Source organism: Heterodontus francisci, chromosome 19 (assembly GCF_036365525.1).
Source record: "Heterodontus francisci isolate sHetFra1 chromosome 19, sHetFra1.hap1, whole genome shotgun sequence".
In the NCBI taxonomy this organism is placed as follows: Eukaryota; Metazoa; Chordata; class Chondrichthyes; order Heterodontiformes; family Heterodontidae; genus Heterodontus; species Heterodontus francisci.
The window spans coordinates 66,102,477-66,126,749 of NC_090389.1; the positions used below are offsets into that span (position 1 = coordinate 66,102,477).

The 24,273-nt window shown below is 42.8% G+C and overlaps 1 protein-coding gene across 2 annotated transcripts in view; it reads right to left on the minus strand.

Moving 5' to 3' along the window:
* Positions 1 to 24,273, minus strand: part of syn2b (synapsin IIb) — a 420,009-nt gene that overhangs the window by 43,646 nt on the left and 352,090 nt on the right. For both annotated transcript variants that reach the window (XM_068051834.1, XM_068051835.1), the window contains exon 9: positions 20,758 to 20,860. In XM_068051834.1, coding sequence (XP_067907935.1) covers positions 20,758 to 20,860 — 103 coding nt within the window. The remainder of the gene's footprint in view (positions 1 to 20,757; positions 20,861 to 24,273) is intronic.

Below are 24,273 nucleotides of genomic sequence, written 5' to 3' on the forward strand. Positions count from 1 at the left end.
CCCTCTGTGCCTCATCCCTCCCTAGCTCTGTAACCTCTACCAGCCCTATAAGCATTCATGATCTCTGCATTCCTCAAATACTGGCCTCTTGAGCATCCCCAGTTTTATTGCTCCACCATTAGTGGCCGTGTCTTCAACTGCCTAGGCCTGAAGCTCTGGAATTCTTTCCCTAAACCTTTCCAACTCTTTACCTTTCTCTCTTTCTTTAAGATGCTCCTTAAAACCTACCTCTTTGACCAAGCTTTTGGCCATCTGTCCTGATGCCTCCCTATATGGCTCAGTGTCAAATTTTGTCTGATTATGCTTTTGTGACGATTCTTGGGACGTTTTACCAGGTTAAAGATGCTATATAAATGCAAGGTGCGATTACTGAAAGAATATCATCATAGTTTCTGGATGGTATAAACATTGAAAGGACACCAACACCAACCAAGAAAGAAAACATGAATTTCAGTGTCACACCGGGATCTAATTAATTCAGCATAGAAGTAAAAGTCAGTCTGGACCCCTGAGAAAGCATTTAGTAGACATTAAGCACCAGTGTGTACAATTTTAAAGCCACAAAATTCTTCTCCTTAGTGTTCATTTTTTCGATGCTATGGGAGCCGTTTTGGGAGCCGTTTTCAACCTCAACACTTCAGCTAATGCCCTCTCTTAACCTTGCACAGCTGAACATGTGTTCCACAGCAGGAACGAACCCCCACCCCCCCACCAACACTATTTAAAGGGATCATCAACTACTTTCAGGGTAGTTGCTGGTTGATTTCTACTAGCTGCTGCTGGGTTTGTAGAGTGTTGCAGGTTTCCTACTGCTACTTAGAGTTGGTGAAGTCTGCAGGGTGTGGTGTTACCTGTAGTCAAGGCCTTGGTTCTCACTTAAAGGGTTCTGGTCGTGCTGCAGTGGAAGCTGAGACATCAACCATCAGAAGCTGCATCATGGTTGGATCCACAGGTGTTCTCATGGTTACCACTTCCACACTGGAAAGGATGGGCGCCAAGCTCTGAACAAAGCCCTGTGTGAACTTGGTGCCAGACACCTTGATACTCCTTGAGAGTGAAAGCAGGGTTTCTGGCAGGCCTGCCAATGCACCAAGCATTTCAGTGAGCATACCCATCAGCCTTTTCCTGTATGCCATTCCATTGAATGGAAGTGCAGAAGGTGTTAGTTTAGGCAGGCATCATGATCGGCGCAGGCTTGGAGGGTCGAATGGCCTGTTCCTGTGCTGTACTGTTCTTTGTTCTTTGTTGTTTGAAGTGCTCGTCTGAGTCCCCTGCAGCAGAACTTGTGTGCGACATTGCCCTCCAGTGAGCTGGCACCTGTGCTACCCTTTTCCACTGGCCTGGCCGCAGGCTACATGTGCCCGGTGACTCACCACGTGCAGATCCTGCCTCTATGCTACTCTCTAAATTACAGGCAGTGCCACTACCTGAGCTGGTGGCTACAAATGTGAGATCGAGTGACGGATTTTCATCATTGTCAGTCTCTTCTTCCTCTTGCATTCATGCTCCTGCACCACTGCTTGGTCAAGTGGCAGTTCTTGAGTATCTGAAAGGAGAAAGACACAAGGGTAGGGTTGCACTGAGGTAAATGGCAGGGGGTGGGGGGGGAGGTGAAGGGAAGCAAGAGGTGCATGATTACACCATCTGCAGCATGTAAATCAAAAGATTGTGCAATGAGGTGGAAGTGGGATGTAAGGAGGAGGATTTGGTCCGAGCATACCATCATCTTTGATGCTTTCAGCCCCACCGCTGGCTACAGCCTCAGTCATGCAGCTCCTATGATGGTGAAAACAGCCTCCTCCACTGGAGTGAGGACATGCAGCTGTGCCTGTCCCCCGCCAGTTAGCTGCCGCTGCCTTCAGTTGTGCATCATCTTGTCTTGCAAGGGAGAACGAAGTCTGTCAGTGAGTGTAATGCAATATGTTTGTGTGATGTGGCTGTCATGGTTGAATAGTTTGTAGTGTGTGTAAGCTGTGCGATGAATCTGTGAGGCTAGCAGCAGTGCTAAGGGTGAGGTGAAGCATTGAATCATGATTGATGGAGATTATTGGTAGTTGAGAGATGGGGTGTGGTGTATTGAGCAGTGTGTGAGGCTAGTGATGCACTTGGTGCAATGTGGCATTTGAAGATGCACTCACTAACCTTGACCACTCATGTGAGATCATTGAACTTCTTTCAGCACTGTATCCAGGTCCTCAGGGTTAGGCTGCTGGCATTGACCTGCATTGCTATCTGCTCCCATTGCCTTCTCAGAGTTTGTTTGGAGGGCCTCCTGGCCCCCTGTGGATAGATGACCTCTCTTCTCCTGTTGACCTCCTGCACCAGGGCCTCCAGTGCTATGACGGAGAATCTTGGAGCCTGCTCTCCACCATGTTGTGCCATTCTTGTGTCTTTCCCTGTTCAAAGTCACTATGCAATGAAATACAGCATCTGCAGAGTTGCAGGCTGGCTTTAAGTAGGACAGGCTAGCTTGCACCCAGACTCGTCTCTCATGATTCTGTGCTCTCTACTCAGGTGTGCAGCCATTCAAAAGCACACTTAGCATGCTACAATCATGTCAATTAACAGCATGTGTTAATCATGCATTGTGATTCCCTTGCCCATTTTGGTGGTTATCTCCTTTTCTTTCCCATAAACTCTATATTTGCATAGAGATTCTTTGACAAATTGATTCAGAAAGTTAATGAAAGCAAACTACAAAATACTTTAAATATGTGACTCAATCATCATTTTAGATTTTGTTGGCAGTTTCTCAAATGGAATAAATCAAGAAATGTAATGGAAGAATGTAATAGGATAATATTCATGTAAGATTAGTGGATGATTTCAGCTTTAGTTTTTGGATTGACAATTTGCTAAGTTGGAGAAAGGTTAAGATTGCAAATTGTTTTGAAAAAAAATACACATTTTGTGATATATAACACTCTAACAGCTGGTTAAATAATGTGATGGCAGCACTGGATAAAGCTGCCCAGCATTACATTAGGTGGAATTACAGGCTATTCAGTCTTTTAAAAATAATTGCATCTTTTTCAGTCCTGCAATTTCACTATGTGAAGCCCAATTTCCATTTCTCTTGCAGTTGTCATGTTTTTGATTCATTTTACTTTTACTGAGCCTGCTGCTTAAAAGCTCATAGTAAATTTTGAAAATAAAGCCCGATAATAATGATTGCAAAGATTTTTCCCCTCCGCTTCATGCGTCCATTATAAAGTTCCAAGTGGTAATATATATTAAATTTTTCAATGTGCCTGTGTTATGATCCTGTAGTTTTTTTCCGGGAAGAATGCAGTGTGCCTTTAAGGCTGGAAAAGGAGCAGAACTGCTTTAAGGCAACAAGCTCCAGAGACTGAGTCAAAGAATGCATTCTCGTTGCCTCGGGATGCAACCACTCCGAGACTAAGTGAAAGAGTGCATTCTCGTTGCCATAGGATACAGCCACTCAGGACCAAAGACACGAGATACATTGTTGCCAATTGGCATTTGAAACTAGCTGAAAAACTGTTTTTTGAGATAAAAACAGACAGACAGCTGGACCAGCATAAACTGAAGGAAATGAGAGCTCTCTATCGGTTTATTTAAACCCTATTTATTATACTTTTCGAATTCTGATGTCAAGCCAGATTAATTTCTTAAAAGAAAATAACCAAATTCCATTAACTACTGAACTGTAATTGTCGAAATTCATCGCTGGAAAAGAAGAGCATCAATTCAACTATTGAACCAGACTACGGACTGTTCTACTGTTGAAGAACCTTTTTTTCTCCCCATTGGAGATTGGACTTCAAGCAACCTTGGACTATTTCACATTGGAATATTTCACTTTGGCAGGAGCGCAAATATGCAAGGACTCTAATTTTTTCTATTTTAAATGTTGTTTATATCTTAATAGTGTTTAAGAATTTAGTTTTTCTAATTAAACAGTTAATTTGTTGATCTAAAGACACCTGGTTTGGTTAGCCTCATTTGGGGATTAATAGTTGGTACAATTTGGCTGGGTCTTTCTTTAAATTGGAACGTTTAAAATGATATGTTAGGCAATCCATGGAGGTAGGGGACTAAATCAACAGTGCGTTTCTCCCACCACAATCAGAATCGTATATTTTGATTGGCGGCTTTGACTTGAGCGGTCGGTCGTAACACCTGTTATGAGTTCAGGTCTGCTGTACACTCCTCAGGTTCACTGGCATTAGTTGCTCTCCTAAATGGCCTAAAGATCTTACTTTAGAAGGTGTTGACTCACACTGTGCTGTATTTACTTGTATAATAGCATTTTTTGGGATGTGGGCATCACTGGCAAGGCTAGCATTTGTTACCCATCCCTAATTGCCCTTGAGAAGGTGGTGGTGACCTGCCTTCTTGAACCACTGCAGTCCATCTAGTTTGGGTATACCCACAGTGCTGTTAGGAAGGGAGTTCCAGGATTTTGATCCAGTGACAGCGAAGCAACTGCAGTGCATCTTGTATATGCACAGCTGGCAATATGCATCAGTGGTGGAGTGGGTGAATGTTTAAGGTGGTGGATGGGGTGCTGACCAAGCGGGCTGCTTTGTCCAGGATGGTGTTGAGCTTTCTGAGTGTTGTTGGGGCTGCATTTATCCAGACTAGTGGAGAGTACTCCATCACACTCCTGAATTGTGCCTTGTAGATGGTGGACAGGCTTTGGGGAGTCAGGAGATGAGTTACTTGCTGCAGAATTCCTAGCCTCTGACCTGCTCTTGCAGCAACGGTATTTATGTGGCTGCTTCAGTTAAGTTTCTGGTCAATAGTAACCCCCAGGATGTTGATATTGGGGGATTCAGTGATGGTAATGTCGTTGAATGTCAAGCGGAGATGGTTAGATTCTCTCTTGTTGGAGTTGGTCATTGCCTGGCACTTGTGTGACGCGAATATTACTTGCCATTTATCAGCCCAAGCCTGAATGTTGTCCAGGTCTTGCTGCATATGGACACAGACTGCTTCAGTATGAGGAGTTGCGAATGACACTGAACATCATACAATCATCAGCAAACATCCCCACTTCTGACCTTATGATGGAGGGAAGGTCATTGATGAAGCAGCTGAAGATGTTTGGGCCTAGGACATTACCCTGAAGAACTCCTGCAGCAATATCCTGGGGCTGAGACAATTGGCGTCCAACAACCACAACCATCTCCCTTTGCACTAGGTATGACTCCAACCAATGGAAGCTTTTCCCCGATTCCCATTGACTTCAGTTTGGCTAGGGCTCCTTGATCTCATGCTGCTTTGATATCAAGGGCAATCACTCTCACCTCACCATAACCTGGGGTACAAAAATAGTACCTCTTTTCCAAACCAAATCAGATACTTATGTCTTTCTCACATGTGATTTTTCAATATCTCTGATATCGGACTGAGCAAAAGTTTCCTGAGATAAGGCAGATACAAATTAGTAAGCTGCTTTATTTCACATTAAAGTGAACATAAGGAATAGCAGTTATGGTTGAACTCACTGAATGAATCAGTACAATTCACCTTGGCACTATCATACAAATCTCCTTGAAGGCTAAATTTAGTTGTCCCTAATAATGGGTGTGGGGATTGTGATGAGGGATTAACCTCTTGCATCTGATGCAGGCAGCACACCAACTTTGTGTTGTCTGATAATTTGCATGATTGCTGCTTGCAGCCAGCAATAAATGGACTGTTGAGCAACTGCATGTTTCAACCGGGGGCTCAGGTTTTGCAAAGCTTGCACCACGTAACGGGAAGGTGCATTGTGATTGGAGAAGGTGCTGGAACCATTCATGGAAGAGGATCTGAGTAGGAAAAAGAGTGAATTATTATGCAACAGGGAAGAGCGTGTGGTCTAATGTTCTCTAACACTGCGCTGGAGGCCCTGATGGAGGAGGTGGAGGGGAGGAGAGAGGTCCTCTATCCACAGGGGTGCAGGAGCCCTGCCAGTCAAACTGCGAAGGCACTGGGAGCAGATAGGAGTGGTAGTCAATGCTAGGACCCAAATACAGGGCTGCAAAAAGCTCAGTGAGCTCACATGAATGGTCAAGATCAGTGAATTCATCTTCAAATGCCATCTCCCACCAGCTACGCCACTAGCTTCACACATTGCTCAATGCACCACGCATCCGCCACTCATCTACCAACAAACTCCATCAATTATGACTCATACCTCATATTCAGAGTTCACCTCACACTTATACTGCTGCAAGCCTCACACCCACATCCCACAGCTTACACACACTGCCAGCTATCAACTATGATAGCTACATCACCCAAACAGATTGTACCACATTCACTGTCACCCTTCCCTCTCTTTTGCAGGACAAGTTGGTGCCTAACTGGAGGCAACAGCAGCTAACAGCTGAGGGATAGGCACAGACGCATTTCTTTCTCCCAATGGAGGAGATGGTCGTCGCCATCATTGAAACGGCCATCACTGAGGCTATGGCCATCGGCTGGTCTGAAAGAATTGAAGATGATGACATCGTCATGCTTAATCCTCCTCACATCTCACTCCCCTTCATCCTACAATCTCTTCTGATTTACAAGCTGCAGATGGTGTAAGCATGCACCTCCTGATTTCCACCCTCACCTCAGCACAACCCTACCCATGTGCCTTTCTCCTTTCAGATACTCAAGAGCTACAATCTGATGAGGCAGTGGTGGAACAGCAAGAGATGGTAGGAAGACAGTAATAAAAAATAAACACCGTCACCTGCTCTCACACTCAGCCACCAGCTCAGATACTGACATTGCGTATAATGTAGAGGATAGCAAAGAAGTGAGATTGCACGTGGTGAGACGCTGGGCACAGGTGGCCTGTGACCAGGGCAGGGGAAAAGGATAGCACGGGTGCCAGCTCCCCAAGGGCGAGATTGCACATGAACTCTATTGCAGAGGGCTCAGAAGATGATGAGCAGTTTGATGAGGTGGGTTATGAAGAAGGCTGATGGGTATGCATAATGAAATGCTTGGAGCATTGGCAGGGATGCCAGAAAGCCTACGTGCAATGTAAAGGAACTTGGAGGAGCCTGGCACCAACTTGGCACATGGCTTTGCACAGAGCTTGCAGCCCATTGTTTCCAGCATGGAAGCAGTGGCCGTGAGAACTCTTGAGGACCCAGTCAAGATGCAGTATCTGATGGTCGATGTCTCAGTTTCCATTAAAGCAATAGCATAAGCCAGCCAACATCTGGGTGCTGCAGCAGAGACTCAGACTGAAGTCATGCAAGCTCAGCTTGCTGACACACAAACTCAGGCTGCTTTCATGCAAGCTCAGACTGTTGTCATCATTGCTATGGATACTAGCGTTCAAAGGGGTTTGCAGGGCATCACCGTAGGATTGCTGAGGCGCTGCCCCGGGGGTGTGGCATTGGCTCTGTGGAGCACGGACCTGCTGTCCTCTCTCAGTATTCATCCTCCTACCATGGCCACTCTGTTGCTGTTGCCTGTCAGTCAGCCAGTTCAGATTGTTGCCACCCATGCTGAGATTGTGCAGTCTGAAGCTGGGCCGTCTAGGGCGAAAGATGCTTGAGGTCTTCCTGTAATCACCCCCACTGAAAGTCAGGAGCCTTCCACCAGCCATGCTGCAGCCACTGGGGTAACACTGTATATGAGCACGAGGGTAGGCAAAGACACACAGAAGGGATGCACAAGGATGACTAGTTGGCATTTGTACACAATATGCATGACTTGAATATTAGATTTGGTTTGAGTGTTTATTTTGTGTTGCCTTTATTTTTGCATTGTGGCCAAGGGTCAGTAACAGAAGGAAGGCAAAGTGTGGGACTGTTGGTGAATGGGGAATGGGAATTGTGTTGACTGATATCTCAGTTGGATGAATCGTTCATGGACAGCCTGGCCAGAAAGGGATTGTTTTGGATGCCTCCTCTCTTCCTCTTCCTCCACCTCCTCCTCCTCCTGCTGCTCCCCAGCTGGTTGCTGTAAAGCTGATGGCAAGGGCTGTGCCTGCATGATATTGAGGTTGTGCAGCATGCAGCAGACTACTGCGAATCTTGACATGCACCCTGCTGGGTTCATTGTGGTCCTGGCAGCAGAAGCGTTGTTTCAGCACCACAATGGATTGCTCTATCACATTTCTTGTGGTAGCACAGCTTTTGTTGACCAGAGTCATGAGCCATGTCATCAAAGGATAGCCCTTGGTACCCAGCAATCACCCTCTGGTTTGTCGTGGTGGCTCAAATGAAGATGGACTGCTGCAGAATGAAGGCATCATGACTACCCTGGATACTGGGCATTGATCTGCAACATACTGTTACGATCAGGTGAGGAAGGAGTCTCAGGCTCCCCTCTTGCCCCTACTCTGGTTTGGCCATAACAGGGTTTAACTTTTGAAACATAGTGATTTTAGCTTACTACCTCAGTGAGTCCTTGCTCACTGCACTCTAATTACAATTGCAAATGAAGCAATCACACGGGTTTTCTTGAGTTTAAACAATAAAGATGTAAGTTCATTAACCTTCTCACCCTAAACTGGTTAAAATTACTAAAATACACAACGCTTCCATGCTCACATGCATAGGAGAGGCACACACACAAGTAGATACAGAGAAGACAGAGTTGGGAGATTGAAGTAGAGTTGGTAATAAATGGAATGCAGATACTGTCCTTAATGTTCTTCATTAAAGCTATAGGCCTGGAGTTCTCGCTAGGGCCACGTGCACAATTTCAGTCTTGCTTCTCTGGTACCAGAAGGCTGAAGAGAGGCTCTGTCTGTCCTTTTTGTGGTCGCCTGTAAAGGTTTATAGTCTTGAGGTGTAGACGCTGTTACTGTGGTTTTCCTGGGACGTTGCTGGCGAGAGAGACTGAGAGAGAGAGATCCTTTCTCTTGAAGTTCAACATTATAGTCTCCTGTTCACTCTGAGGCAAAATTCAAAAATCTCAGTTTTACCCCAGCAGGTAGGTCATGTGGCTATCTCTTTGTCTGAAACAACAATTCCCGAAGGGTTGTTGACTTTCAGAGTCTTTCAGACATCCTTGGTGCGGGGTGGGGGGGAGGTGGGTGGTGGAGTTTGGCTCTTACAAAGTCAAAGCGGTGTCAACGTCTTTTGATTACCCCTATTGACCAAACCAATCTCGCTAATTGAATCAGGGAGCACCCCCATTGTTCCAGCTAGACTGGGTAATTCCCTTCTGTCTCTCAGCCATCCCTTGTCTTCTCAGAATGTAAATGTGCAACCAGTTTTTCAGCTGCTCAGTTCTGCTTTGTCAAAATGTCATTCGTAGTGTCCAATAAAAGTTTTTAAGCAGTGTTCCATATGACAGAATTAATATGTTTCCATTTCCGTCACAATACTTTGTCTATGGTTGCACACCAGCTGCACACTGAGGGAGTGGAATCCCTTTCAGTTGCAGCACATCTCAGAGTTGACATGGGGCGTCTACAAAGTGATGTGCAAGAGAGAATGAAATGTATTCAGCTCTTTTGGATATAGATCCTCAGCTTTATGCAAAAGTGGATGTCAAACTGGAAGATGATACAAATATCCCCAACTCCAGCCTGGAAGGAGCCTGATGTATAAAAGTTCATGGCCACTGTCACCTGAGAAGCCACTTGTAATGCCATCCTCGCCCTACTCTGTGACTGCAGTCCTAGCTGCAGCGGGTGGTAGATTTTAGTGAGGATGTCCTGACTGAAGTGCACACGTCTCACACATTGTTCATCACTGTAGTTCTGGTAGGATTACTCCCCAAACATCTTTGGCGAATAGGGCCTCCTGCTGAGAGCCCTTCTCCCCTCCTCCCTGCTTCAGCAGCTTGTCTTGCTCTGTGTCACCACTGCTCATTCTACCTTTCATGCTGTATCCCAAGGGAAACACATACTATTGCACCCATGTCTGGGAACCAGTAGACCAGTAGTTTGAGCAGAGTCCTTAAAGTCAGACGAAGTACTTCAGCATGTGCCACGCCACTCCCTGCAGACTTTAGCAAATTTAATGAAATCTAGAAACCACCAAAGACTTCTATAATTGCAGCAACAGCCAGTAGAAATCAATCAGCAACTAACCTGTAAGTTGTTGATGAAACCTTTAACTAGTGCTGGGGTGGGAGGGGGTGGGGGGTAGAGTTCCTTCCTGCTGCTATATTCCCTTAAACTACAGTAGGAACTGCTTAATTCTGCAAATCCCACTCTGAATTTTCCATTGTTCCAGCTTGGGAAATGTCTGGATCATAATGAATCCCTTCTATGCAAACTAAGAGCTCATGTCGTTGGGGGTAATATATTAACATAGATAGGAACATAGAAACATAGGAGCAGGAGTAGGCCATTCAGCCCATCTTTGTACATCTACACTTTCTAATCTCTTACCATTTAAGAAATACTCTGCCTGTCTGAAGATAGAAGATTGGACATAGAGGATTGGTTAGCTAACAGAAAACAGTGAGTAGGCATAAATGAGCCATTTTCAGGATAGCAAGATGTGACGAGTGGAGTGCCACAGGGATCAGTGCTGGGACCTCACCTATTTACAATTTATCTCAATGACTTGGATGAAGAGACCGAAGGTATGGTTGCTAAATTTGCTGATGACACAAAGATAGGTAGGAAGGTAAGCTGTGAAGAGGACATAAGGAGACTACAAGGGAATATAGATAGGTTAAGTGAGTGGGCAAAAATTTGGCAAATGGAGTATAATGTAGGAAAATGTGAACTTATCCACTTTGGCAGGAAGAATAGAAAAGCAGCATATTATTTAAATAGAGAGAGATTGCAGAGCTCTGAGGTACAGAGGGATCTGGGTGTCCTGGTACATAAATCACAAAAAGTTGCAAGGGGAATAGAATATAAAAGTAGGGATGTTTTGCTACAGTTGTATAGGGCATTGGTGAGACCACATATGGAGTACTGTATACAGTTTTGGTCTCCTTATTTAAGAAAGGATATAAATACATTAGAGACAGTTCAGAGAAAGTTCACTCGACTGATACCTGGGATGGGGGGTTGGTGCAGTTATCTGATGAAGAAAGGTTGGATAGGTTGGGTCTTTATCCATTGGAGTTTAGAAGAATGAGAGGTGATCTTATTGAAACATATAAGATCCTGAGGGGGCTTGACAGGGTGAACGCTGAAAGGATGTTTCCCCTTGTGGGAGAGACTAGAACTAGGGGACACAGTTTAAAAATAAGGGGTCGCCCATTTAAGCTGGAGATGAGTAGAATTTTTTCTCTCAGAGGGTTGTGAGTCTTTGGAACTCTCTTCCCCACAGAGTAGTGGAGGGAGGGTCATTGAATATTTTTAAGGCTGAGGTGGATAAATTCTTGATTAACAAGAGAGTCAAAGGGTATCGGGGGTAGGCGGGAAAGTGGAGTTGAGGCCATAATCAGATCAGCCATGATCTTATTAAATGAAGGAGCAGGCTCGATGGGGCTGAATGGCCTGCTCCTGCTGTTAATTCATACGTTCATATGTTCGTATTAATGCAACCCACGATGTAGAAGATTGCAGGTGCACACCTGCATTCTTCTGCTGCCTGGTAACTGTCAGTTATAATGTAATCTATCATTTACTACAAGTATACTGCAATGGCAGTAAATGTGAGCTTACTTTAGGTCATTTTTGATTATTCTTACCAGTTACGTCCATAAAAATGGATGGACTTCGAAATCCTGCAATAATTACTGTTGCAAATGCATCTAAATTCAAATAGACACTTTTGTCTTGAATTTCCTTAGATCCTGGTCTGGAAATCCTTAAAAATAAAACGACTGGCAGACTGAGGCATATCCTCTCCTTTATAAAGAGCAATATTTGTAAAAAGATTTGGAGCCAAATACACTGGTCGGCCTTCTGATTAGCTTGCCAGCTCCAGTGCCTCCATTTAATGACCTATGCTGGCAGTTGTTTGCTGTTCCAAGTGTTCTTGGCTACAGATAAATATTCCACCAATTACTACTCCAGTTGTGCCCCAAATACTAAAGTGCAAAACAGTACTTTCCACCTCTTTATTTCCTGTACATAATGATCCCATTTTTACACCAGTTAAACCCCTCTGTCCTTCAACATAGAACATTAAAATGTTAATTAAAACACAGATGTATGTTATACATTCTATAACAGTATTGTCTGATAATGCTTGTCTTGCTGTGGCAAGCCCCTCTCAGCCCTCTCTCTGAACCCCCTTTCTCTCTGAACTTCTCTTTTCTCTTCCCTTTTTATGCACCCTTCCAATTTATTTCCCTTATAGAGGTTTTGTTTACTTCCAATATTCAATTTTTTTTTAAAAAGACAATCAAATTAGAATGAGGAAAGACATTGTCTGGCTGCTTTTATATCTCTGTCTGCCTGTCTGTCTCTCCAGTTTGACTCATGTGTTACAAGTCTTAAAGGTGAAAGGTATTAGCCTTGGCCTTTTCTATCCATCAATGAAAACAGATGGAAATAATTAGTTAGATTCAAATTCAACTTGAGCTTATTTTTTAAATTCAACATTACCATTAAGAAAGGCACCCTGCCACATCCCTTGCTTCTCCCCTCTCACTGTCTTTCTTTCAATCTGTCTTGGAAGTTTGGAGAACACCAAACAAAAATAGGGGCTGAATTTTGTGGCACCGACGAGGCTCTCGGCGTGGGCCAAAAAGGTAGGGGGATACCCGCCTTGGCCTTTAGGAGCACCTCCTGGCAAAATCTGACGGCGCTCAGCCAATTAAGTGTCCAGTGCCAGGATCCCCACCAGGATCCCCACCCCTTTAAAGATAAGGATCCTGCCTCCAAGAGCTGCTAGCCAATCAGAGGGCTGGAAGCTCAGTGCTAAAGGCCTGCTACCTGACCCAAACCTGACGGGACCCGACGACATGTGTTGGGTTCGGGTTGGGTCGGGTCGCACTTCCAGGTCCGGCATTTGGGCTTGGGTCAGGTCGGGCCAGATTGGACACCACCTCAGGTAAGTGACTCTAATGTTAATTTACTTTTTGGACTTTAAAGGTGGTTTTGTTACAGTTATTTTAAGCTTGTGCAGGTAAGGAACAAAGTGAACAATGGAAGGTAGGTTACTTGATGGTCTGGTCGGGTCGGGTCTAGTGCGGGAAAAAATGGAAGGACTCGGGCTGTCGGGCTCGGGGTCGGATGGGGTTCTGTTGGGCTTGGGTCGGGTCTCATTTGCAGACCTGAGCAGGCCTTTACTCAGTGGTATTGTCAGCGCCACCGGGACTGGTGGCCACTGTTAGTACTGCAAGGGGCCTTGGACCCAGGCCCAGTGCTGGAGCCCGGATCCAAGGTAGGTGAAGTAGGGTTGCTAGAGCCAGACGGCAGGCCCTGGCAAGGTGGGGAGGAGGGAGAATGAGAGTGGAAGTTTAGAGCAGGGGGAGGGGGCTTAAATAATGTGGAGTTTTTCCCGGCTGGGGCCCCCATGGGCCACAGATTGCCCATGGAGGAGGGCCCCACCCAAGCCTGTAGGGCAGTCACCTCGTTTTACTGGATGATGTCCCCTCATGGCAGAGGCCACTTAAGAGCCTCAATTAGCCTCTGGGCGGGAAGGCTGTCATCAGCCTTTCCCACCCCTGACTAAATTCCAACGTGATGGGAGGCAACAGGCCCTCCGTGCCCCTACCTCCTGTCGCAATTCTATGGGTCCCCCCCGCCTCTGAACCCATCTCAAGGGTTCTAAATTCAGCCCTAGATGTCTAATTAGTACATTCATTATTTTTCTCACTGTGTCACTCTTTCTCTCCTCTCCTATTCTGACCCTTCCTTTTCTCCATGCATCACACAGTGAAATAATATTTTTACTGGAACACTTGCCACTTGCAGAACATTATCTCTACAGAGTATAAACAGTTCCTTTAAAAGCGCTCCGCATGGTGTTCCAATTACTTCCCTGGCAGAAGGTTGTCATTTTAGAATACATCAGAGTATGCTGCAGCTTTTCAAAGAAAGTTGTTTTACTCACATATGATACTGCTCCTCAGATTCAGATTCAATTCCTTGTAAGATAAGACAACAACTGCAATATTTTAAAGTAGGTTACAGGATTAAAGTGACATGAGCAGCAGAGAACACTGCACAGAATAATTAATTCCTAATCCCTGTGATGAAGTTGACAACCATTTCTTTGGGCCAAGGGCTGGTGTCACACTATTCATTATACTCTAATAAAACTCAGTGCTTTCATGAGAGAAGCAGTAACATGGTTAAAATAGATTTTGTTTCTTTCTCATCATATACACAGCACACCCAGTGCAACAGAGTCCACAATAAACCTGGTGCTTTTATATTAGCTCAGCTGTCAGAAACCTAACTTTTCCACTAGATATAACCAATAGGCATACATAATTTAGAGTCAAGTTCATTTAAATGCTCAGTGGAAATTACAGTAACATTAAAAAATAAATTAGCATTCACATATTGCTCCAGCTTTATTAAGCACATTCTAGCATCTATCATGTACTACAGTCAATGTAGGCGATAATGAAGGGGTTTCTAATTTATGCAAATGTGTAATGACTATCTGGTAACAGCAAGGAAACCAATCCACTAAGGAGTTGTCACATTCTGGGAAATAATGACAACCTTGAGCAGAAAAACAAATTATCTAAAAGGTTAAAGGGATGTGCCAAGATATAATGTAGGGGAAAAAAGAAACATGCAGAGTGACATTCCTGTTGCAAGGACATTTCATAGCTTAGCCAATTCATTTGTAATGGCCTTCATTTTATTTGTGTTATCAATGACCTGGATCATTGTAGTGACAGCTGATTATTCACTGCATACCTTGCTGCATATGACAGATATTTCTGCATTCAAAGAGCACAACTGAATGATTCTAAATTTACTTTGTTAAAATCTGTGTGAATAGTTGAACAATTTCACACTTATTGAAGCCAGAACCCAGGGCTAAAACAAGTGAAACTTGTCTGTGGGAAAATGGGAAATGACTGAAGTCAATGCTTTGGATTTAAAAATATAAGAAAATGAAATTCCAAATGGGAACTTTACATCGAGTGTAAAGCACAGAAGTAGGCCTTTTGGCCTAGTGGGACTACATCAGCATTAATGCACCACATGATCTTCTTCCCACCCTTCTTCATCTAATTCTATCAGCACATCCTTCTATTCCTTCCTCCCTCTTGTGCTTATCTAGCTTCCCCTTCAATGCATCTATGCTATATATCTCAACTATTCCTTGTGGTAGTGCATTACATATTCTTACTGCTCTTTGGGTAAAGATACTTCTCCGGAATTTCCTTTTGGATTTATTAATGACTATCTTACATTAATGACCTCTAGTTTTGGACTCCCCACTGATGGAAAAAAAAATTCTCTATGTCTACCCTATCAAAACCTTTCACTAACGTAAAGATCTCTATCAGGCTACTCTTCAGCCTTCTGTTTTCCAAGAGTTCCCAGTCTGTTTAGCCATTTCTGATAAATATATCTTCTCAGTTCTGGTATCATTCTTGTGAATCTTTTTTGTATCTTCTCCAGTGCCTCTATGCCTTTTTTTTATAAAATGGAGATGAGAACTGTGCACAATATTTCAGGTGTGGCCTAACCAAGGTTCAATGCAAGTTTAACATAGTCCCTCAGCTTTTCAATTATATCCCTCTAGAAATGCACCCTGGTGTTTGGTTTGTTTTTCTTTAATGGCCTTATTAATATGTGTTGCATGCAACCTTTAGTGATTTGTTTCTGTGTTCCCCCTAGATCCCTTTGCTTCTCTTCCCCAGTTCGACTCTTATAATCCAAGCAGTATGTGCTTTCTTTATTCTTCATACTAAAAATGCACCACCTGAAATTCAGTTGCCAATTACGTGCCGATTGTGCAAAAACAACAGTGATCGCAGCACCAAACCCTGTGGAACCCCACTTCCCACCTTTTGCCAGTCTGAATAGCTAACTTCAACTCTCAGTCTCCGTTTTCTGTTTTATAGCTAGCTTACTATCATTCTGCTACCAGTCCCATGACTCCACATGCTCAGCCCTTCGTTATGAGTCAACAATGCAGTACCTTATCGAAGACCTTTGAAGCAGAGATGGGGATTCTCTGTATGTTCTGAAGTTTAGATTACTAACCTTTAAAAATCACTCAAGGAAAATTCCTATTGTGTTACTGTCATTGTATTCAGCAATATACACACTCATTACTACCATTCCACATTACATACTTCATCAGAAGGACAGTTATTTATTAATATCCACAAATAATGTTGTTTTACATAAATTGAGCACTGATTTATTTAATGAATGTGATTGTCTTCCACGAATTTCCACGTAATGTATACTTTCCTTTACAGCCAATTTCCCTGTACAATCTATTGCATAATTTATTTGTGACTACTCTGCTTCAAAAAAGCCTTACAAATGCTTTAGTATCAGTCACATGATATCATGTATCTACATATTGAATGCCACAATCAACTGCATTGCCCTTTTTGTTACATTACACTACATGTACCATGCAAACACTCTTGCGCCTCTCATTGGTTAAAAAAGCAGTTATTTTTGAAAGAACTATTTAATATATGTTATTCAGAATAGACAACAGCTGTCATTAAATATGTAATTGTGATTTGTTCTCAAAATTATGCTAACATTCATAAACAATTTGAGATTTACTCATATGGTTTGCAATTTAATCATATTTACTCAACTGGATTTCAGGCTTGCAACTCTGCAGTATTGTATACTTTACTATTACTCTATTCCCATATTTTTGTTCATAATTATTTCTATATTAGAAATTACATGTTACTTTGTTCCATAAACTACTCACAAGTTGACTTATTATTTTTCATGTTGTAGTTAAGGCTTTTCCCAGCACATTTGCCTAGCGTTTATGGAAAAAAGCAGTTTCCACAAACAGAATAAGTTTCCCTGCCCAGGCTTAATTACTCCCTAATTGCAGTGTATGGTGCACCAGACATCGCTGTGTGTGATGTCTGCCGTCTCTGCCAAAATGTGGAAGCAACCACGCTGACAGACCAATGCGTAAGGGGTAAAACAATATTGTCAGATTTATTCACAAGTTAATTCATGCACAAAGCCAAATGATACTGAATCAGCATAATACTTAAATAAAATTGGAATCAGTCCATATAGGTTCAAAATACCCTTTTAGAATATATTTCTTATCGAGTCTGATAGTGATTAAGAATTTTGGATGAAAGAATTAAGTTTGTTTCTTGACGGATGTTCTAGACACAGTGGTTGGGTTTGCGACTTCCACCCAAAAAGGTATGAAGTCGGAGGAGCGGCTGCCCCGCTCGCCCAGAACCAGCATTGGGGAGCCTGAATCATTTTCAGATATGGGTCTCCTTTTAATAGTGCCAGTGAGCTGCAGGTGCCATACGGATGCCCCACTGCAGCTGGTTGTAGGAAGGAAGGAACTTGTACTGCTCCCATGTTGAGCCAGTCAGCAGGTTGAGCCTGGGGGCAAGAAATGGACAACCAGCAGTTGGTGTGCACCATATCATTTGGATAAAGGTGATACTGCAAACAGGCTGAGCTATTCCTGGATGTTTGTGTAACCACCAAATATGGTAGAATGATAAAGGGCTTTAATTTTCTTTGGAGAGGTTATAGTTGCACAAATGTACCTGTAAAATACTGCAGATGTATCAGTTGACTGCAATTTGCATACACCTATTCATCTTCCTCCACTTCTTTCCACCTCCACAGGCTTTTATTGACTTGGTGCTATGAAAAATAATTGTTTCCTTGCTGACTTCAGTAGAGTCTTCTACTTTATTTAATTTCAAAGCAGAACATTGAAACATAAGTAAAGGTCATTTGATTTATCCTTCCACAGACTTTGCACTACAGTGGAAGTAAGTCTGAACTATACTCAACCTGTTAGGATTGCCATCTCTCTATTTATGCAAAGTAGATATGTTAACATGTAGTATGAGCATGGTAAGTCAGTTCTATGAATCTCAGTTTCTTTCTCAAACTACAATGTATGTGGGTACTTTAATGTTCCCTCTGAAGTACACATAGATACTGCGGATTAAAGCATGATATCCACATGTGTAATTTAAATGTATTAGTTCTGGCAACAAATAATATCACTTTCAGGCACAATAACCACCTTTCCCCAATACCAATTCTAAGTTCATTATCTGCAAATAAATATCTAAGAGTAATCTGTTTTAAACTACATGCATTAGCAAGTACACCATAGATAATTACAACACTAATTATTTTATAGAAACTGGTCCTCTTGTTTCATTCCATTGTTTCTTTTATTAACTTCCATTCCTACTTTAAGTTTTGAACAGGCGTGTTTAGTCACTGATTTATAAAGATATTTTCATCATATGGAGTTTCACAGCCTTTGCCATTGGAATCTGAGATTCGGAAAGCAAAAATGAGGTAGCAAATGAACATAAAAAGAAATAATAGTGTATTCTATAGGCACATAAGTAACAAAAGGAGAATTAAAATAGGTAAATGACCACTCAGTGATAAGCAAAATAAACTCACAGGTACAATATTGAAATGGCATGGATTCTAAACAGATACTTTAGCTCCCTTTTCACTGAAGAGGCTACCATGAAGGAAATTACAACAAAAGAAGATGTCAAGAATGTTATGACAACAGTGAAAGTTCTCCCAAAATTCTATTAGGAAGGGACTTCCAGGGTTTTGACCAAGAGACAATGAAGGAATGGTGATACATGTCTTAGTCAGGATGGTGCGTGACTTGGAGGGGAACTTGGAGGGGATGGCATTCCCAAACACCTCTTGCTCTTGCCCGTCTAGGTGGTTGAGGTTGTGGGATTGTAAAGTGCAGCTCATTTGTGAATTGCTGGAGTACATCCTGGAGTTACCATACACTGCAGCCATGATATGCCGATGGTGGAAGGAATGTTTAAGCCAGTGAATGGGGTGCCAATCAAGCAAACTATTTTGTCCTGGACAGAGTCAAGCTTCTTTCAGTGTTGTTGGAGCTGCATGCATCCAGGCAAGTGGAAGAGAGGCTTTTGTGAAGGCAGAAGATGAGCCATTCACCACAGAAAAAACTAGCCTCTGACCTCTCATAGCTATGGCATTTATACAGCTGATCCAGTTCAGTGCCTGGTCAATGGTGATACCCAAGATGTTGATGGTGGGGGACTCAATGATCATAATGCCATTAAATGTCAATGGAAGGTGGTGATGTCATTTATCAAGTAGGTCTGGATGATGTCCAGATCTAGATGCATGCAGACATGAGCTGCTTCATTATCTGAGAAATTCCAAATAGAGCTGAACACTGTGCAATCATCAGTGACCAGCTCCACTTCTGACCAGATGATGGATGGAAGGTCCATTTTTAGTTGCTAAGGGGCAGCATGTAGATAAGGAGAGGGAGCCAAGAACAGATTGTTGGTGGATTCCGGAAGGTGTGAAAAGTGGAAGAGAAGCCATTGCTTTGAGATGCTCTGGGTTTAATTGGATTAATGGCAGTGTCACTGAGCTAGACAACTCAGAAAAGGCATTGAAGGAGGATGGTATGGTTGACTATATCAAAGGCTGAAATGTTGTTGAGGACAAGGAGGAACATAGGTACAATGACAGAGGATATCATTTGTGCATTTCTTTAGAGCTGGTTCACTGCTGTGGCATATCAGAGACCAGAGAACAAACACGGAATTTCAGGAAAGATTGGTACAAATTTGGGAGGCAATAACTGGTTCAGGGTCTTTGCAGAGGAAAGAGAAGCTGGATATGGAGCGGTAGTTTGTAAGGATGGAGTGCTGGTATTTTGGAGTGACAACAGTAGTTTTGAATGCAAGAAAGACAGCACTTTCGACTGACAGGAATAACCAGCAAAACAACAAACCCATGAATTTGCCTTCAAAACATTCCACACATAAAAATAATAAATGACAAACAGCAGCAACCATGGCATGTTATTAAAATGACTTAACAAACATGAAAGATCCAAAAGTTATGGGGAACACAGGACTGAGCTAACATTGAGTGAAATGTATCTTCTAATTTGCTGTATATGTATATTATGTTTATTTCATAGATTTGCTTTTAAATGGATGGCAGATTTGCCGTGTGGCACAGTATACTCCATGGTGATTAACGAAAATGAGTTTGTATTTTTACTGTCCCTGGAACTAAGTATGACATTTGTGGTTTATGGAATTACAACTGACTTACAATAATCGGCTTTGCACCAAGCATTGTACATGCTATTATAAAATCAAAATATTGCAGATGCTGGAAATCTGAAATAAAAACAATAAATGCTGGAAATACTCAGCAGATCTGGCATCATCTGTGGAGAGAGAAGCAGAGTTAACATTTCAGGTCAGTGACCCTTCATCAGCACTGGCAAATGTTAGAAATGTAATAGGTTTTAAGCAAATAAAGTGGTGGTGGGGCAAGAGATAACAAAAGGGAAGGTGTTGATAGGACAGAGAGAATAAATGACCAGAAGGTCATGGAGCAAAGGCAAAGGGTATGTTGATGGTGTGCTGAAAGACAAAGCGTTAGTGCAGAGAGGGTGTTAATTGACAGAAAAATGAACAGCCCAAAGCACAAACATGAAAAAAAAAAAGTGGTTTGGCACATGGTAAAAAAATGAACGATGAAACAAACTAAAATAAAATAAACAAATAAAAAATATAAGAAAAGAAAAAAGAAGAAATAACTTAAAAATAAAAAGGGGGACTCTGAAATTATTGAACTCGAACAGTTCATGTCATTATTTGATTGACTATTGCTAGATAGGGATGGGTATAAACTGGTTGCAGTGATCCACCATGGACTTGCAGTTCCCCCTTCCCCCCTCCTCCCCTCTCCCCCCACCCACTCCACTTTCGTACCTCAATGATATAATCCTTTCCATCCTTTCCATGAACAGCCTTCACAGCACAGATATCCAGCCCACCAAACATTTCACAGCATGTATCAACCCAAAGCTTGTACCTGTCATAGAGAAAAGAAAAAAAAATAGGTTTTAGATGATGCCCATATACTTTATTTTAACTCTGCTACATTTTCAAACAATTGCAACCATTATTGCAACAATTTGAGAAAAGGTCACCTTTTGCTACTTTCAAGGGGTGATAACTTTTTGCTGTGTATAATTTGTAAAAGAAAATAGTGTAAAGTTCTACTGCTAAATTTTATAGCTCTGGTATACAGAAACAAAAGCCCATTTTTTAACCCCCCCCCCCCCCCCCCACCAAGAGTTGCAAGGGCAGGGGCTGAGGCAGAGTGCAAACAACTTGCTGCTGTGTGAGGCCGGGGAGATTTTAGCTCCCGCGCCTCATAAGCATAGGCCTTGTCAGCTTCCTGCTTGAATCAAGTGGGAAGCTGTACCTGGTTGGTGGGTAGCAGCAGGATTTCAGGCATCAGGTGCTCACTCGCCACAGTGCCTGGCACTGAAATAAGTAATTGGGAGGGGTGTCAAGAGGGCATCATGGCTGAAGGAGAGGGAGGGAAGCCTGGGGTGCACAAGGAAAGTATAAAGAAGAACTCCTTTTGCCATCAGGCTGACCTGGTTGGGAAGCCACAAGGGCTTCCCTATGAAGGCCCCCAGTTAAGATTGCAATTGGGTTCTGATAACATTATGAGAGTCCAATCTGCATAGTAAAAGGAGGATCCAACTGCCTTCCAGTGTTTGTTGCTTTTGCCTGTTCTGAAGAACAGATTATGATCACAATTTGTGGGAAGGCAATGGTATCAGTGTGGGTAAGTCATGCTGGCTATTTTAACTACCTGCCAGTTTGATTTCTACCAGGCAGGCAGGATTATAAAGATTCTTTGATAAATTAAGAGACTGAAAAGTAATTAAGGATGGGGTGATAGTCTCATGCTTTAATTATCTAGAACACTGCCTGAACAAACCTGTGCAAATCTACTTGTAGATATTTTGACAAGTGGCCCTTTTAAAAAGGTGTATGTAACTTCTTTTGAATTTCCTAACTTAAAATGGGGCACTGGTAAGAATTGGTACTTGCTCATAAGTCTAGTTGCATTATGTTAGCAAAGCAGCTGGTGACCGAGTAGAAACCTATATAAACACTCTCAAAAGAAGCTGGTTGTCTTTTAACTTCAGCTTGTTACATCTCTTAATAAAAGTGACATCCTTGTCATTCACAGGGAGCTTTTGGGCAGGCTCTGTTCCTGAAATAAGCAGGAACAGGCTGCTCTGTAAATTCCATTCCCACACCCACATGTGAATTTCTGTGAGGCCGTTCCTGCAGGATGATTTGAATTTTTTTCAGTGACTTTCACTCTAAATCTGCAAACATAATTGATGAGACTATAATGTCACCACATCATTGAACAACTCTGTTTACAAACAGTCAGTAAAATGAAATCACAATCATTTTATTGGACAATTATATTCTTTAAATATAGAATTAGAATTAGAACATTACAGCGCAGTACAGGCCCTTCGGCCCTCGATGTTGCGCCGACCTGTGAAACCATCTGACCTACACTATTCCATTTTCATCCATATGTCTATCCAATGACCACTTAAATGCCCTTAAAGTTGGCGAGTCTACTACTGTTGCAGGGCGTTCCATGCCCCTACTACTCTCTGAGTAAAGAAACTACCTCTGACATCTGTCCTATATCTATCACCCCTCAACTTAAAGCTATGTCCCCTCGTGTTTGCCATCACCATCCGAGGAAAAAGACTCTCACTATCCACCCTATCCAACCCTCTGATTATCTTATATGTCTCTATTAAGTCACCTCTCCTCCTCCTTCTCTCCAACGAAAACAACCTCAAGTCCCTCAGCCTTTCCTCGTAAGACCTTCCCTCCATACCAGGCAACATCCTAGTAAATCTCCTCTGCACCCTTTCCATAGCTTCCACATCCTTCCTATAATGCGGTGACCAGAACTGCACGCAGTACTCCAGGTGCGGCCGCACCAGAGTTTTGTACAGCTGCAGCATGACCTCGTGGCTCCAGAGCTCGATCCCCCTACTAATAAAAGCTAACACACCATATGCCTTCTTAACAGCCCTATTAACCTGGGTAGCAACCTTCAGGGATTTATGCACCTGGACACCAAGATCTCTCTGTTCATCTACACTACCAAGAATCTTCCCATTAGCCCAGTACTCTGCATTCCTGTTACTCCTTCCAAAGTGAATCACCTCGCACTTTTCCGCATTAAACTCCATTTGCCATCTCTCAGCCCAGCTCTGCAGCCTATCTATGTCCCTCTGTACCCTACAACATCCTTCGGCACTATCCACAACTCCACCGACCTTAGTGTCATCCGCAAATTTACTAACCCACCCTTCTACACCCTCTTCCAGGTCATTTATAAAAATGACAAACAGCAGTGGCCCCAAAACAGATCCTTGCGGTACACCACTAGTAACTAAACTCCAGGATGAACATTTGCCATCAACCACCACCCTCTGTCTTCTTTCAGCTAGCCAATTTCTGATCCAAAGCTCTAAATCACCTTCAACCCCATACTTCCGTATTTTCTGCAATAGCCTACCATGGGGAACCTTATCAAACGCCTTACTGAAATCCATATACACCATATCCACTGCTTTACCCTCATCCACCTGTTTGGTCACCTTCTCGAAAAACTCAATAAGGTTTGTGAGGCACGACCTACCCGTCACAAAACCGTGCTGACTATCGCTAATGAACTTATTCTTTTCAAGATGATTATAAATCCTGTCTCTTATAACCTTTTCCAACATTTTACCCACAACCGAAGTAAGGCTCACAGGTCTATAATTACCAGGGCTGTCTCTACTCCCCTTCTTGAACAAGGGGACAACATTTGCTATCCTCCAGTCTTCCGGCACTATTCCTGTCGACAATGACGACATAAAGATCAAGGACAAAGGCTCTGCAATCTCCTCCCTAGCTTCCCAGAGAATCCTAGGATAAATCCCATCTGGCCCAGGGGACTTATCTATTTTCACACTTTCCAAAATTGATAACACCTCCTTCTTGTGAACCTCAATCCCATCTAGCCTAGTAGCCTAAATCTCAGTATTCTCCTCGACAACATTTTCTTTCTCTACTGTAAATACTGACGCAAAATATTCATTTACCATATTCAACCATGTGGCATAGTATTAATGATGGGGGTGAGGGGTTTGTGTGTGGAGGCGGAGTGGAGTTTGTCATCCCTTTTAACATTCCATTTCTTAATGCCATACTAACTTCAGGAAAGAAGAACAGGAAGGGGGAACATGAGAATCAGGAAGCAACAATAAAGGCAAATGACACTAGCCATCTAACTGGACTTCAGGGATGAGTGCAGATTGGCACAAAGTGCCATTTGAAACATGCGGCTGCCTGAGAAACGAATAATCTTATTGGAAAATTTGGCTATTGATATTATTT